We start from the raw sequence: 14495 nt of genomic DNA, 5'->3' as shown, positions 1-14495 counted from the left end.
GAGACCTAGGCAGTATCTTCTTTCCCTTCAGTAGGTGGTAGTAACAAATCAAAATGTGTCTGCAGTTTCTTCCTGAACAGCAGCATTGCTGGTGGACTCTTGTTGCTCTGACTTGTGATATTGGATGTCACGTGGGTAGCACAGTGAGTAACACTGTTGCTTCACAGCTCCAGGGTCCCAGGTTCGATTCCCGGCTTGGGTCACTGTCTGTGCCGAGTCTGCATGTTGTCCCTGTGTCTGTGTGGATTTTCTCCGGGTGATCCGGTTTCCTCCCACAAATCCCAAAAGACGTGCTGTTATGTAATTTGGACATTCTGAATTCTCCCTCTGTGTACCCGGAACAGGCAACTGGGGGCTTTTCACAGTAACTTCATTGCAATGTTAATGCAAGCCTAATTGTGACAATAAAGATTATTATTATTATAATATACGTGTGTGCTGACAATAGTGAAGACCATCTTTGGAACCTACTAGCTGCTAAAGAAGGAATACCTTTAAATGGCCCAAAGACTGTCGTCACGGGTCGATGGTCCATCAAAAAAGCAAAACGATTGCCTGGGGACAGACCGGTGGAGGCGCGGAGCATGGGCTGGAAGCGGGCCCAAAAAAGGGGATGGTTGACCGGTGGGGGGGAATGAGCCCCCCCAACTAGGCTGATCGCCTGGAATGTTCGAGGGTTAAATGGGCCAGTCAAGAGGGCACGTGTGTTCGTGCATCTTAGGGGATTGAAGGCTGACGTGGTAATGTTGCAGGAGACGCACCTTAGAGTAACTGACCAGATTAGATGAAGGAAAGGCTGGGTCAGTCAGGTCTTTCACTCTGGACTAGACTCAAAGACTAGAGGGGTCGCGATCCTGATCAATAAGCGGGTGGTGTTTGAGGCGGGTAGAATAGTCTCGGATGTGGGAGGTCGGTACATTACGGTCAGTGGGAAACTGGAGGGGGTGCAGATTGTATTAGTAAATGTGTATGCGCCAAATTGGGATGATGTGGAGTTTATAAAGAGGATGCTGGGGAAGATACCGGACCTGGACTCGCACTGGTTGGTCAAGGGAGGGGACTTCAACACCGTTATTGACCCTAGCTTGGAACGGTTAAGCTCGAAAACGGGCAGGGTGCCAGCAATGGCAAAGGAACTAAAAGGGTTCATGGAGCAGATGGGCGGGGGGGGGGATTTATTGGAGATTTGGGCAGCCGAGGATGAAGGAGTTCTCCTTCTACTCATGTGCATAAAGTGAACTCCCGGATTGATTTCTTTATTTTGAGCAGGGTCTTACTGGCAGGGGTGGTGGACATGGGGTGCTCGGCGATCACAATCTCAGACCATGCTCTGCACTGGGTTGACCTGCAGGTTAGCAAAGTCAGTAACCAGCACCCGCAATGGAGGTCAGATGTGGGACTTTTGGCTGACTAAGGGGTGTGCGAGCGGCTGAGGAAATGTATTCAGAACTACCTGCAAGTCAACGACACGGGGGCAATTTCAGCAGCGGTGGTCTAGGAAGCACTGAAGGCGGTGGTCAGAGGGAGCTGATCTCGATACGGTCACACAGGGAGAAGGTGGACAGGGCAGAGATGGACCGACTGGTAAAGGAGATACTACAGATCGATAGGCGGTATGCGGAGACCCCAGAGGAAGGGCTTTTAAGGGAACGGCGGAGGCTACAGGCGGAGTTCGGCTTGTTAACCACAGGGAGGGCGGTGGAGCAGCTGAGAAAGGCGAGGGGGGCGATCTGTGAGCATGGAGAGAAGGCCAGCAGAATGCTTGCACAGCAGCTTAGAAAGAGGGAGGCAGCCAGGGAGATAGGGAAAGTAAATGACGGAGATGGGAACATGGGAATGGTTGGAGATTCAGCAGGGGTGAATAAGGCGTTTCGGGATTTCTACAGTAGGCTGTACAGGTCGGAACCCCCTACGGGGCCGGAGGGGATGAGGCACCTCTTGGAGGGGCTGAATTTCCCAAAGGTGGACGGGGAGCTCGTAGAAGGGCTGGGGGCCCCAATCGGGTTGAAAGAGATAGTGGAGGCCATGCAGTTCGGTAAAGCCCCGGGGCCGGATGGGTACCCAGTGGAGTTTTATAAAAAGTTCTCTGGGCTTTTGGGGCCGGTGTTGATGAGGATGTTCAATGAGGCAAGGGAAAGAGGGGTGCTGCCCCCGACGATGTCACAGGCCACGATTTCGCTGCTTCTGAAGCAGGGCAAGAACCCGGAGCTGTGTGGGTCCTACAGGCCGATATCCCCGTTGAATGTAGATGCCAAATTGCTGGCCAAAATCATGTCCTCCAGGACTGAGGATTGTGTTCTGGACGTTATTGGGGAGGACGAGACAGGGTTTGTTAAGGGTAGGCAGTTGGTGGCCAATGTAAGAAGGTTGTTAAACGTGATCATGATGCCCCCGGAAGGTAGGGAGGTGGAGGTAGTGATCGCAATGGATGCAGAAAAGGCTTTTGATCGGATAGAATGGGATTATCTGTGGGAGGTACTGGGACGGTTCGGATTTGGGCCGGGCTTTATTGAATGGGTCAGGTTGCTGTATCAGGCTCCTGTGGCAAGTGTACAACGAATAGGACAACATCGGACTATTTTAGACTGCACCGGGGGACGAGACAGGGATGCCCCCTCTCCCCACTGTGGTTCGCGCTAGCTATAGAGCCGTTGGCAATTGCTCTGAGAGCCTCAAGGGGCTGGTGCGGGGTGGGGAGGGGGGGGGCGGGGGGGGGGGGGGCGGGGAGGCTGTTGGGATGGAGCACAGAGTCTCGATCTATGCAGATGACCTGCGTCTGTATGTACCGGATCCAATAGAGGGGATGGAAGAAATCATGAGTATTCTTGGGGAATTTGGCCGGTTTTCAGGGTATAATCTAAATATGGGGAAAAGTTAGATGTTTGCGGTCAAGGCGAGGGGATAGGAGAGGCGATTGAGGGAGCTGCAGTTTAGATTAGTAGGGGGAAGCTTTAGGTACCTAGGCATTCAAGTGGCGCAGAAAATGGGACCGGCTGCATAAATTAAATCTGGCCCAAATGAAGGACGATCTTCGGAGATTGGACGTGCTTCCATTGTCACTGACTGGGAGGGTGCAGACGGTGAAGATGACGGTCCTCCCGAGATTCCTGTTTGTATTTCAGTGTCTCCCCATCTTTATTCCGCGGTCTTTTTTTAAACTGGTCAACAAAGTGATCACTGGCTTCGTTTGGGTGGGAAACCCCGCGAGTAATGCTTGAGCGGAGTCGGGGAGAGGGCGGGCTGGCGCTGCCAAATTTTAGTAACTATTACTGGGCAGCGAATATAGCCATGATCAGGAAGTGGGTGGTGGGGGAGGGGTTGGCATGGGAGCGTATGGAGGCGGCTTCATGCAAGGGCACCAGTCTGGGGGCGTTGGTAACTGCGCCTCTGCCATTCCGGCCGGCACGATACTCCACCAGCCCCGTGGTGGTGGCGGCTCTCAGAGTGGGGGCAATGGAGGAGATGTGGGAGCAGAGGGAGCATCGGTCTGGTCCCCAATCTGTAATAATCACCGGTTTGCCCCGGGAAGTATGGATGGAAGGTTCCGGTTATGGCGGAGAGCAGGGATTGAGAGGATGGGGGATATGTTTATAGAGGGGAGCTTTCCGAGTATGAGGGCGCTGGAGGAGAAGTTTGGGTTGGCGAGGGGAAACAAATTCGGGTATCTGCAGGTACGGGACTTCCTACGTAAACAGGTGTCAACCTTCCCGCTCCTACCGCTAAAGGGGATTCAGGACAGGGTAGTTTCCAGAGGGTAGGTAGGAGAAGGCAGCGTCTCTGACATTTACAAGGAACTTAGGGGGTCGGAGGAGATGCAGACCGAGGCGCTGAAGCGCAAGTGGGAGGAGGAGAGATAGAGGATGGTCTATGGGCGGACGCGTTGAGTAGAGTCAACGCATCCGCAACATGTGGCAGGCTCAGCCTGTTACAATTCAAGATCGTTCATCAGGCTCGCATGACAGTGGCCCAGGTGAGCAGATTCTTTGGGGTGGAAGACAGGTGTGCAAAATGTGCGGGAGGACCAGCGATACATGTCCACATGTTATGGGCATGTCCGAAGCTTAGGGGATTTTGGCAGGGGTTTGCAGATGTTATGTCCATGGTGTTAAAAACAAGGGTGGCACGGAGTCCAGAGGTGGTGATTTTCGGGGTGTCGGAAGACCCGTGAATCCAGGAGGAGAAAGAGGCAGATGTTCTGACCTTTGCTTACATGGTAGCCTGGAGACGGATACTATTAGCTTGGAAGGACTCAAAGCCCCCGAAGTCGGAGACCTGGCTATCGGACATGGCTAGTTTTCTCTGTTTGGAGAAAATCAAGTTCGATTTGAGAGGGTCACTGTTAGGGTTCGTCCAGAGGTGGCAACTGTTCGTCGACTTATTCGCGGAAAATTAATCGTCAGTATAAGGGGGGGGGGGGGTTAGTTTAGCTTAGAGTAGAGGGTTAATAAAGGTGGGACCTGTAAGGAAGGGAGACGGATTTTGCACTATGTTTATTGTTTCATGTACATTGTTTATTTTGTTGTTGTTACAATACCAAAAATACCTCAATAAAATGTTTATTAAAAAAAAAAGCAAAACGACATCCATAAATGTAGTGGTGGAAAATGGTGCTCAATTGTCAGCTTTGACAAAGGGTCACCTGGACTCGAAACATTAGCTCTTTTCTTTCCTTCCAGATGCTGCCAGACCTCTGAGATTTTCCAACATTTCCTCTTTTGGCCTCTATACTATCTGGCTGACCTTGAGTGTTTCCATTAATTTGAAAAATGTCTCAAGAATTGCAGGAATCAATTAAATTTGTAATACAAGATGCTACATGTTTCATGAATGACCAGACGTTGCTGATAAATATGCCACTGTTTGGAATGCTGCAGAATCCTATGAATTCTGGAGTTTACTGCCCAACCTGTATGAATATATCCTCTCATCTGTTCATTAATGGCCAGTCCTGTGTTCGGACTGTGTAGGTAAACTATTTCATTTTGGGCAAGCTTTTGTCGAAACACATATTAAAACCACTTGTGCTAAAGTCCTTTTTTGGGTTAACCAAATAGCCGTAAAATCCTAAACCATGGCAGTCTTATACAGCCGTTTTATTTTTCTGCATAATTCCATAAAACTAGATTCCTCCAAACATTGCCCGTAATAGTTCAGATTAGTATCTTAGATTTAGTGCCTTTAGGCTATTTCAGGGAGAACAGAAAATTTGCACAGGAACACCTGACCTAGACCACCAAAATTGAAGAAACATCTAAATTTCTGTCTTAATTGCAGTTTAGTAAATAGGAAATGTATTTGCAAGATTATTGTGTGTATATTTGCAGATGCTAATTTATCATGATTTCTTCTGCTTTCTTTTGATCTAGTTCTGAAGATGATCCTTTTCTGTTGTATGCAACTATGCATTCAGGCAATCATTGTAAATTCCTTAGTAGAGACCTCATGCGGGATCATAAAGCTTGCTTGTCTGACAAGAACGCCCGAAGACTGTTCTTCAAGTGGCAGCGTGGACATCAGCTTGTGCTGTCAAGATATAATCCAGGGTACAAGATGAAATTTGAGGTGAGAGGCACACTTTGAACAGAATTTAGATGTACAAAGAATGCAGTATAATCTTTCTATCAGAAAATACTGCATGTGTAGATTTTAAAGAGGGTAATTCTTCCATGAGTTATTTACTGAAACCACATTTGGTTCAGAAGCGTGAATCAAGGCAATGTATATTCTGAAAAGGAATTGTTTTGTCAAAATTGATTTGAAACCCAAATTATTACAGTACAAGCTCTGACAAGGTGTTTTTTTCACATTTAACTCCCATTGATAAGAACTTGGTTTCCTGAAAAGTAACTTGGGATAGTATGCCCTGATCAAGCAATAGGCCATTAGATTTCTGAATGTTTGTGAAACGTTTTCACTTCATACCGTATTGCTTCTGATAATTATTACTATTAGGCAAAACCAATCTCTTTCCCATCAGATTGAATGAACAAACAAGTTTATTTACAAGTACAAAAAAAATACTACAGATGCTGGAAATCTGAAACAAGAAGAGAAAATGTTTAGCAGGTCTGGCAACTGTGGAAAGAAAAAATAAGTGAACTTATCAGGTTGATTTTTTCATCATAATGGTCACGAAGGATGCAATCATTGGACACTTAAAAATAATGGTAGGGTTGGGCAGAACCCCGACTGATTTATGAAAAGGAAATCATTTTTGACTAACCTGTTGGGAGTATTTTGAACCTTGTAACCAACTGAATAGCTATGGGAGAACCAGTGGATGTGATGTGTATGGATTTTCAGAAGTCTTTCAGAAGACCCCACATAAGAGGTTAGTGAACAAAATTAGAGCACATGGAATTGGGGTAATACACTGGCATGATGGATTGAGAATTGGTTAACAGACAGAAAACGAGTAGGAATAAACAGGTCATTCTCAGGCTGAATAAACCTTCACTGCACTCCCTCTCTAGCAAGAACATCCTTCCTTAGATAAGGAGACTAAAACTTCACACAATATTCCAGGTGTGTTTTCACCGAGGCACTGTATAATTGCAGCAAAACATCTCTGCTTCTGTAATCAAATCCTCTCACAATGAAGGCTAACATGCCATTTGCCTTCTTACCTTCAGGGACTGGTGTACAGGACACCCAGGTTTCATTGCAAATTCTTCCAATCCCATCAATTTATAGCCATTCAGATAACTTGCCTTCTTGTTTTGCGACCAAAGTGGATAACCTCACATTTATCCACATTATACTGCATCTAACATATATTTCCCACTGCTCAAGTTTATCCAAATCACACTGAAGGATTTCCGCACCCTCCCACCCAGCTTTGTGTCATCTGCAAATTTGTAGATATTACATTTAATTTCTTCATTTAAATGATTAATATATATTTTTTTTAATGTTTATTAAGAAATGTTTAATAATCAGAACAACCTGAAACAATCAAACCAAAAATACAATAGAAATGAAACTCTTAAAAAGGCAAAAGCACAAACAATTAACTTAAATTAGCTTAGTTTAAATACAAATACTAACCAAAAGCCCCAAACAGCTGACGGTGACTAGCACCTTAAAAAAGAAAATATATGGTTACCATCTTAGGTAGCACCTCTCCATCAACCTCCTGACGGTGAACTTGACTTTGTCCAAATGCAGAAATAGAGGCACTTCCCCCAAGCAAAATTCACCTTCAGGTTATCAGTGAGGCAAAGGTGAGGACATTCACCTTTAACCCATACTATTACTGGCGAATCTGTACCCCAAATATAGACACCAGTGGACTTGGATCCAAATCTACACTGAGTATCTCCGACATGGTGTTAAAGAAAGAAGCCCAGAAGCCTATCAACTTGGGACGGGACTCAAACATATGCATGTGGTTAGCCAGCTCATGAGAACAGCCTTCACGTTTATCCTCAACCTTAGGGAAGAACCCACTCATCCAGGCCTTTGTCAAGTGCATTGTATGCAAAACCTTAAACTGAATTGGACTCAGCAGAGTACATGAAGATGTGGAGTTGACCCTGTGAAGGGCCTCATTCCACACCTCACCATTAAGAATGGGACCCCATTCCCCTCCCATTTCGCCCTCGCACCACTCAAATGAGCAGAATTCATTGAAAGGGTGTGACCATGTATGTCCAAAGTGGACCCCCTCCCCTCTCACCCCCCAAATCCAGCCTAGCCAGAGACCGAATCATCTTCATCAGGGAAGAGGGTGGCACCAAAGGAAAGGAGATAAAGCTTTGTGTGAAAAATCTCGAATTTGGAAATACCTAAAAAGACTGGAACTGGGCAGCTGGAATTTCTCAGCTAACTCCTTAAAAGTAGCAAACCTCCCCTTCATGAACAAGTCTTCAAACCGCGTCAGACTCTTCCCTTGCCAAACTTTAAATGTTGAGTCTTAACCAGCTGAAGGGAAAAGGTAATTATTACATATGGGGGCTAACAGACATGGAAAGGAGCTTGAAATGCTGCCTAAACTACTTCCAAATTCTCAGGGAGGAGACCACCACTGGATTCGAGTAAAATCTTACAGGGGAAAAAGGCAACAGTGCAGTAACTAGCATGAAGACTGGAGATAGTGCAGGAGTGCGCTTCCATTTGTCCCCATATTTCGCTAAACCACAACAATATTTTCAGAATATTGGCTGCAGCCCACCCCGATTGTAGGACGTCCTACCCGCCCAAATAAAAGAAGATAGCAATTTCTTTTTTTTTAATTAAATATTTTATTGAAAATTTTTGGTCAACCAACACAGTACATTGTGCATCCTTTACACAATATTATAACAACACAAATAACAATGACCTATTTTATAAACAAAAAATGAATAAATAATAAATAACAAAAATGAAAACTAACCCTAATTGGCAACTGCCTTGTCACAAGTAACACTCTCCAAAAATATAATTTAACAGTCCAATATATAATTATCTGTAGCAACGACCTATACATACTGTACAGTATATATTAACAACCCCGAGAGTCCTTCTGGTTCCCCCCCCCCCCCCCCCCCCCCCCCCCCCCGATCCTGGGCTGCTGCTGCTGCCTTCTTTTTCCCATTCCGTCTATCTTTCTGCGAGGTATTCGACGAACGGTTGCCACCGCCTGGTGAACCCTTGAGCCGACCCCCCTTAGGACGAACTTAATCCGTTCTAGCTTTATAAACCCCGCCATGTCATTTATCCAGGTCTCCACCCCCGGGGGCTTGGCTTCTTTCCACATTAGCAATATCCTGCGCCGGGCTACTAGGGACGCAAAGGCCAAAACATCGGCCTCTCTCGCCTCCTGCACTCCCGGCTCTTGTGCAACCCCAAATATAGCTAACCCCCAGCTTGGTTCGACCCGGACTCCTACTACTTTTGAAAGCACCTTTGTCACCCCCATCCAAAACCCCTGTAGTGCCGGGCATGACCAAAACATATGGGTATGATTCGCTGGGCTTCTCGAGCACCTCGCACACCTATCCTCCACCCAAAAAAATTTACTGAGCCGTGCTCCAGTCATATGTGCCCTGTGTAATACCTTAAACTGAATCAGGCTCAGCCTGGCACACGAGGACGACGAGTTTACCCTGCTTAGGGCATCTGCCCACAGCCCCTCCTCGATCTCCTCCCCCAGCTCTTCTTCCCATTTCCCTTTTAGTTCATCTACCATAGTCTCCCCTTCGTCCCTCATTTCCCTATATATATCTGACACCTTACCATCCCCCACCCATGTCTTTGAGATCACTCTGTCCTGCACCTCTTGTGTCGGGAGCTGCGGGAATTCCCTCACCTGTTGCCTCGCAAAAGCCCTCAGTTGCATATACCTGAATGCATTCCCTTGGGGCAACCCATATTTCTCGGTCAGCGCTCCCAGACTCGCGAACTTCCCATCCACAAACAGATCTTTCAGTTGCGTTATTCCTGCTCTTTGCCACATTCCATATCCCCCATCCATTCCCCCCGGGGCAAACCTATGGTTGTTTCTTATCGGGGACCCCCCCCAAGGCTCCAGTCTTTCCCCTATGCCGTCTCCACTGTCCCAAATCTTCAGTGTAGCCACCACCACCGGGCTTGTGGTGTAGTTCCTCGGTGAGAACGGCAATGGGGCTGTCACCATAGCCTGTAGGCTAGTCCCCCTACAGGACGCCCTCTCTAATCTCTTCTACGCCGCTCCCTCCTCCTCTCCCATCCACTTACTCACCATTGAGATATTAGCGGCCCAATAATACTCACTTAGGCTCGGTAGTGCCAGCCCCCCCCTATCCCTGCTACGCTGTAAGAATCCCTTCCTCACTCTCGGGGTCTTCCCGGCCCACACACAACCCATGATGCTCTTTTCAATCCTTTTAAAAAAAGCCTTCGTGATCACCACCGGGAGGCACTGAAACACAAAGAGGAATCTCGGGAGGACCACCATCTTAATCGCCTGCACCCTCCCTGCCATTGACAGGGATACCATATCCCATCTCTTGAAATCCTCCTCCATCTGTTCCACCAACCGCGTTAAATTTAACCTATGCAATGTGCCCCAATTCTTAGCTATCTGGATCCCCAGGTAACGAAAGTCCCTTGTTACCTTCCTCAATGGTAGGTCCCCTATTTCTCTACTCTGCTCCCCTGGATGCACCACAAACAACTCACTTTTCCCCATGTTCAATTTATACCCTGAAAAATCCCCAAACTCCCCAAGTATCCGCATTATTTCTGGCATCCCCTCCGCCGGGTCCGCCACGTATAGTAGCAAATCGTCCGCATACAAAGATACCCGGTGCTCTTCTCCTCCCCTAAGTACTCCCCTCCACTTCTTGGAACCCCTCAACGCTATCGCCAGGGGCTCAATCGCCAGTGCAAACAATAATGGGGACAGAGGGCATCCCTGCCTTGTCCCTCTATGGAGCCGAAAATATGCAGATCCCCGTCCATTCGTGACCACGCTCGCCACTGGGGCCCTATACAACAGCTGCACCCATCTAACATACCCCTCTCCAAAACCAAATCTCCTCAACACCTCCCACAAATAATCCCACTCCACTCTATCAAATGCTTTCTCGGCATCCATCGCCACTACTATCTCCGTTTCCCCCTCTGGTGGGGCCATCATCATTACCCCTAACAGCCTCCGTATATTCGTGTTCAGCTGTCTCCCCTTCACAAACCCAGTTTGGTCCTCGTGGACCACCCCCGGGACACATTCCTCTATTCTCATTGCCATTACCTTGGCCAGGACCTTGGCATCTACATTTAGGAGGGAAATAGGTCTATAGGACCCGCATTGTAGCGGGTCCTTTTCCTTCTTTAAGAGAAGCGATATCGTTGCTTCAGACATAGTCGGGGGCAGTTGTCCCCTTTCCTTTGCCTCATTAAAGGTCCTCGTCAGTACCGGGGCGAGCAAGTCCACATATTTTCTATAGAATTCGACTGGGAATCCATCCGGCCCCGGGGCCTTTCCCGCCTGCATGCTCCTAATTCCTTTCACCACTTCTTCTACCGCGATCTGTGCTCCCAGTCCCACCCTTTCCTGCTCTTCCACCTTGGGAAATTGCAGCCGATCCAAGAAGCCCATCATTCTCTCCCTCCCATCCGGGGGTTGAGCTTCATATAATTTTTTATAAAATGTCTTGAACACTCCATTCACTCTCTCCGCTCCCCGCTCCATCTCTCCTTCCTCATCCCTCACTCCCCCTATTTCCCTCGCTGCTCCCCTTTTCCTCAATTGGTGTGCCAGCAACCTGCTCGCCTTCTCCCCATATTCGTACTGTACACCCTGTGCCTTCCTCCATTGTGCCTCTGCAGTGCCTGTAGTCAGCAAGTCAAATTCTACATGTAGCCTTTGCCTTTCCCTGTACAGTCCCTCCTCCGGTGCTTCCGCATATTGTCTGTCCACCCTCAAAAGTTCTTGCAGCAACCGCTCCCGTTCCTTACTCTCCTGCTTCCCTTTATGTGCCCTTATTGATATCAGCTCCCCTCTAACCACCGCCTTCAACGCCTCCCAGACCACTCCCACCTGGACCTCCCCATTATCATTGAGTTCCAAGTACTTTTCAATGCACCCCCTCACCCTTAGACACACCCCCTCATCTGCCATTAGTCCCATGTCCATTCTCCAGGGTGGGCGCCCTCCTGTTTCCTCCCCTATCTCCAAGTCCACCCAGTGTGGAGCGTGATCCGAAATGGCTATAGCCGTATACTCCGTTCCCCTCACCTTCGGGATCAATGCCCTACCCAGCACAAAAAAGTCTATTCGCGAGTAGACTTTATGGACATAGGAGAAAAACGAGAACTCCTTACTCCTAGGTCTGCTAAATCTCCACGGGTCTACACCTCCCATCTGCTCCATAAAATCTTTAAGTACCTTGGCTGCTGCCGGCCTCCTTCCAGTCCTGGACTTCGACCTATCCAGCCCTGGTTCCAACACCGTATTAAAATCTCCCCCCATTATCAGCTTTCCCATCTCTAGGTCCGGAATGCGTCCTAGCATCCGCCTCATAAAATTGGCATCATCCCAGTTCGGGGCATATACGTTTACCAAAACCACCGTCTCCCCCTGTAGTTTGCCACTCACCATCACGTATCTGCCCCCGTTATCCACCACTATAGTCTTTGCCTCGAACATTACCCGCTTCCCCACTAATATAGCCACCCCCCTGTTTGTCGCATCTAGCCCCGAATGGAACACCTGCCCCACCCATCCTTTGCATAGCCTAACCTGGTCTATCAGTTTCAGGTGCGTTTCCTGTAACATAACCACATCTGCCTTACGTTTCTTAAGGTGTGCGAGTACCCGTGCCCTCTTTATCGGCCCGTTCAGCCCTCTCACGTTCCACGTGATCAGCCGAGTTGGGGGGCTTCCTACCCCCCCCCCCCCTTGTCGATTAGCCATCACCTTTTTCCAGCTCCTCACCCGGTTCCCACGCAGCTGTATCTCCCCCAGGCGGTGCCCCCCCCCCCCCGCCCATCCTCTCCCATACCAGCTCCCCCCTCTCCCCAGCAGCAGCAACCCAGTAATTCCCCCCTCCCACCCCCCCCCGCTAGATCCCCCGCTAGCGTAATTACTCCCCCCATGTTGCTCCCAGAAGTCAGAAAACTCTGGCTGACCTCGGCTTCCCCCCGTGACCTCGGCTCGCACCGTGCGACGCCCCCTCCTTCCTGCTTCTCTATTCCCGCCATGATTATCATAGCGCGGGAACCAAGCCCGCGCTTCTCCCTTGGCCCCGCCCCCAATGGCCAACGCCCCATCTCCTCCACCTCCCCTCCTCCCCCCATCACCACCTGTGGGAGAGAGAAAAGTTACCACATCGCAGGATTAGTACATAAAACCCCTCTTTGCCCCCCACATTCGCCCCACCACTTTGTTCGAACGTTCTTTTTAATAACCCGCTCATTCCAGTTTTTCTTCCACAATAAAAGTCCACGCTTCATCCGCCGTCTCAAAGTAGTGGTGCCTCCCTCGATATGTGACCCACAGTCTTGCCGGTTGCAGCATTCCAAATTTTATCTTCTTTTTATGAAGCACCGCTTTGGCCCGATTAAAGCTCGCCCTCCTTCTCGCCACCTCCGCACTCCAGTCTTGATAAACGCGGATCACCGCGTTCTCCCATTTACTGCTCCGAGTTTTCTTCGCCCATCTAAGGACCATTTCTCTATCCTTAAAACGGAGGAATCTCACCACTATGGCTCTGGGAATTTCTCCTGCTCTCGATCCTCGCGCCATCACTCGGTATGCTCCCTCCACCTCCAACAGACCCGCCGGGGCCTCCGCTCCCATTAACGAGTGCAGCATCGTGCTCACATATGCCCCGACGTCCGCTCCCTCCACACCTTCAGGAAGACCAAGAATCCTCAGGTTGTTCCTCCTTGCGTTGTTTTCCAGTGCCTCCAACCTTTCCACACATCGTTTCTGATGTGCCTCCTGCGTCTCCGTCTTCACCACCAGGCCCTGTATATCGTCCTCATTCTCGGCTGCCTTTGCCTTCACGACCCGAAGCTCCCGCTCCTGGGTCTTTTGTTCCTCCTTTAGCCCTTCGATTGCCTGTAGTATCGGGGCCAACAGCTCTTTCTTCATTTCCTTTTTGATCTCTTCCACACAGCATTTCAAGAACTCTTGTTGTTCAGGGCCCCATGTTAAACTGCCACCTTCCGACGCCATCTTGGTTTTTGCTTGCCTTCCTTGCCGCTGTTCTAAAGGATCCACTGCAATCTGGCCACTCTCTCCTCCTTTTTCCATCCGTATCCAGGGGGGATTCCCTTCTGGTTTACCGCACAGTGTTTTTAGCCGTCAAAATTGCCGTTGGGGCTCCTATCAAGAGCCCAAAAGTCCGTTTCACAGGGAGCTGCCGAAACGTGCGACTCAGCTGGTCATCGCCGCACCCGGAAGTCAAGATATCAATTTCTTGACCTTAATAATAAAAAGGATTTGGGAGAAAATGGGCAGATACTGAAAGAGTAATAAAAATCTCAGGAGCACATTCATTTTAATAGTCTGAATCCTGACCGCCAAGGATAGAGGGAGGTCGTTCCGCGTCTCAAATCTATCTTATTACCACTAACCAGATTGAAGTAATTTAGTTTATGAAGTGAGGCCCAGCTGTGGGCCACCTGAATCCTCAGATAACAAAACCTTCTCTTGATGAGGCGAAAAGGTGACATCCTCAGTTGGGCACTCCTCCCAGGGGAGTCAACTGGGAAGCATTCATTCAAGGGTGGCATGGTGGCACAGTGGTTAGCACTGCTGCATCACAGCACCAGGGATTCGAGTTCAATTCTGGCCTTGGGCCACTCTGTGTGGAATTTGCACATTCTCCCCGTGTCTGCGTGGGTTTCCTCCGGTTGCTCGGGTTTCCTCCCACAGTCCAAAGATGTGCAAGTTAGGTGGATTCACTTTGCTAAATTTCCCTTTGTGTCCAAAAAGATGTGTAGGTTAGATTAAGAGGTTAATAAGATCGGGCAGGGGAAGTGAGCTTTGGTGAAGTGCTCCTTCAGTCGCTGCAGACTCG

General features: G+C 48.8%; 1 protein-coding gene across 1 annotated transcript in view; it reads left to right on the top strand.

Moving 5' to 3' along the window:
* The window catches only part of LOC140407314 (mitochondrial ribonuclease P catalytic subunit-like), a 117930-nt gene that overhangs the window by 86023 nt on the left and 17412 nt on the right, over positions 1-14495 (top strand). Inside the window, exon 4 of the mRNA XM_072494904.1 lies at positions 5367-5562. Coding sequence (XP_072351005.1) covers positions 5367-5562 — 196 coding nt within the window. The remainder of the gene's footprint in view (positions 1-5366; positions 5563-14495) is intronic.

The sequence above is a fragment of the Scyliorhinus torazame genome, chromosome 2, assembly GCF_047496885.1.
Source record: "Scyliorhinus torazame isolate Kashiwa2021f chromosome 2, sScyTor2.1, whole genome shotgun sequence".
Classification (NCBI taxonomy): domain Eukaryota; kingdom Metazoa; phylum Chordata; class Chondrichthyes; order Carcharhiniformes; family Scyliorhinidae; genus Scyliorhinus; species Scyliorhinus torazame.
Note: the sequence above shows the minus strand (reverse complement) of the source record. Positions and strands in the feature narration are given on the sequence as shown.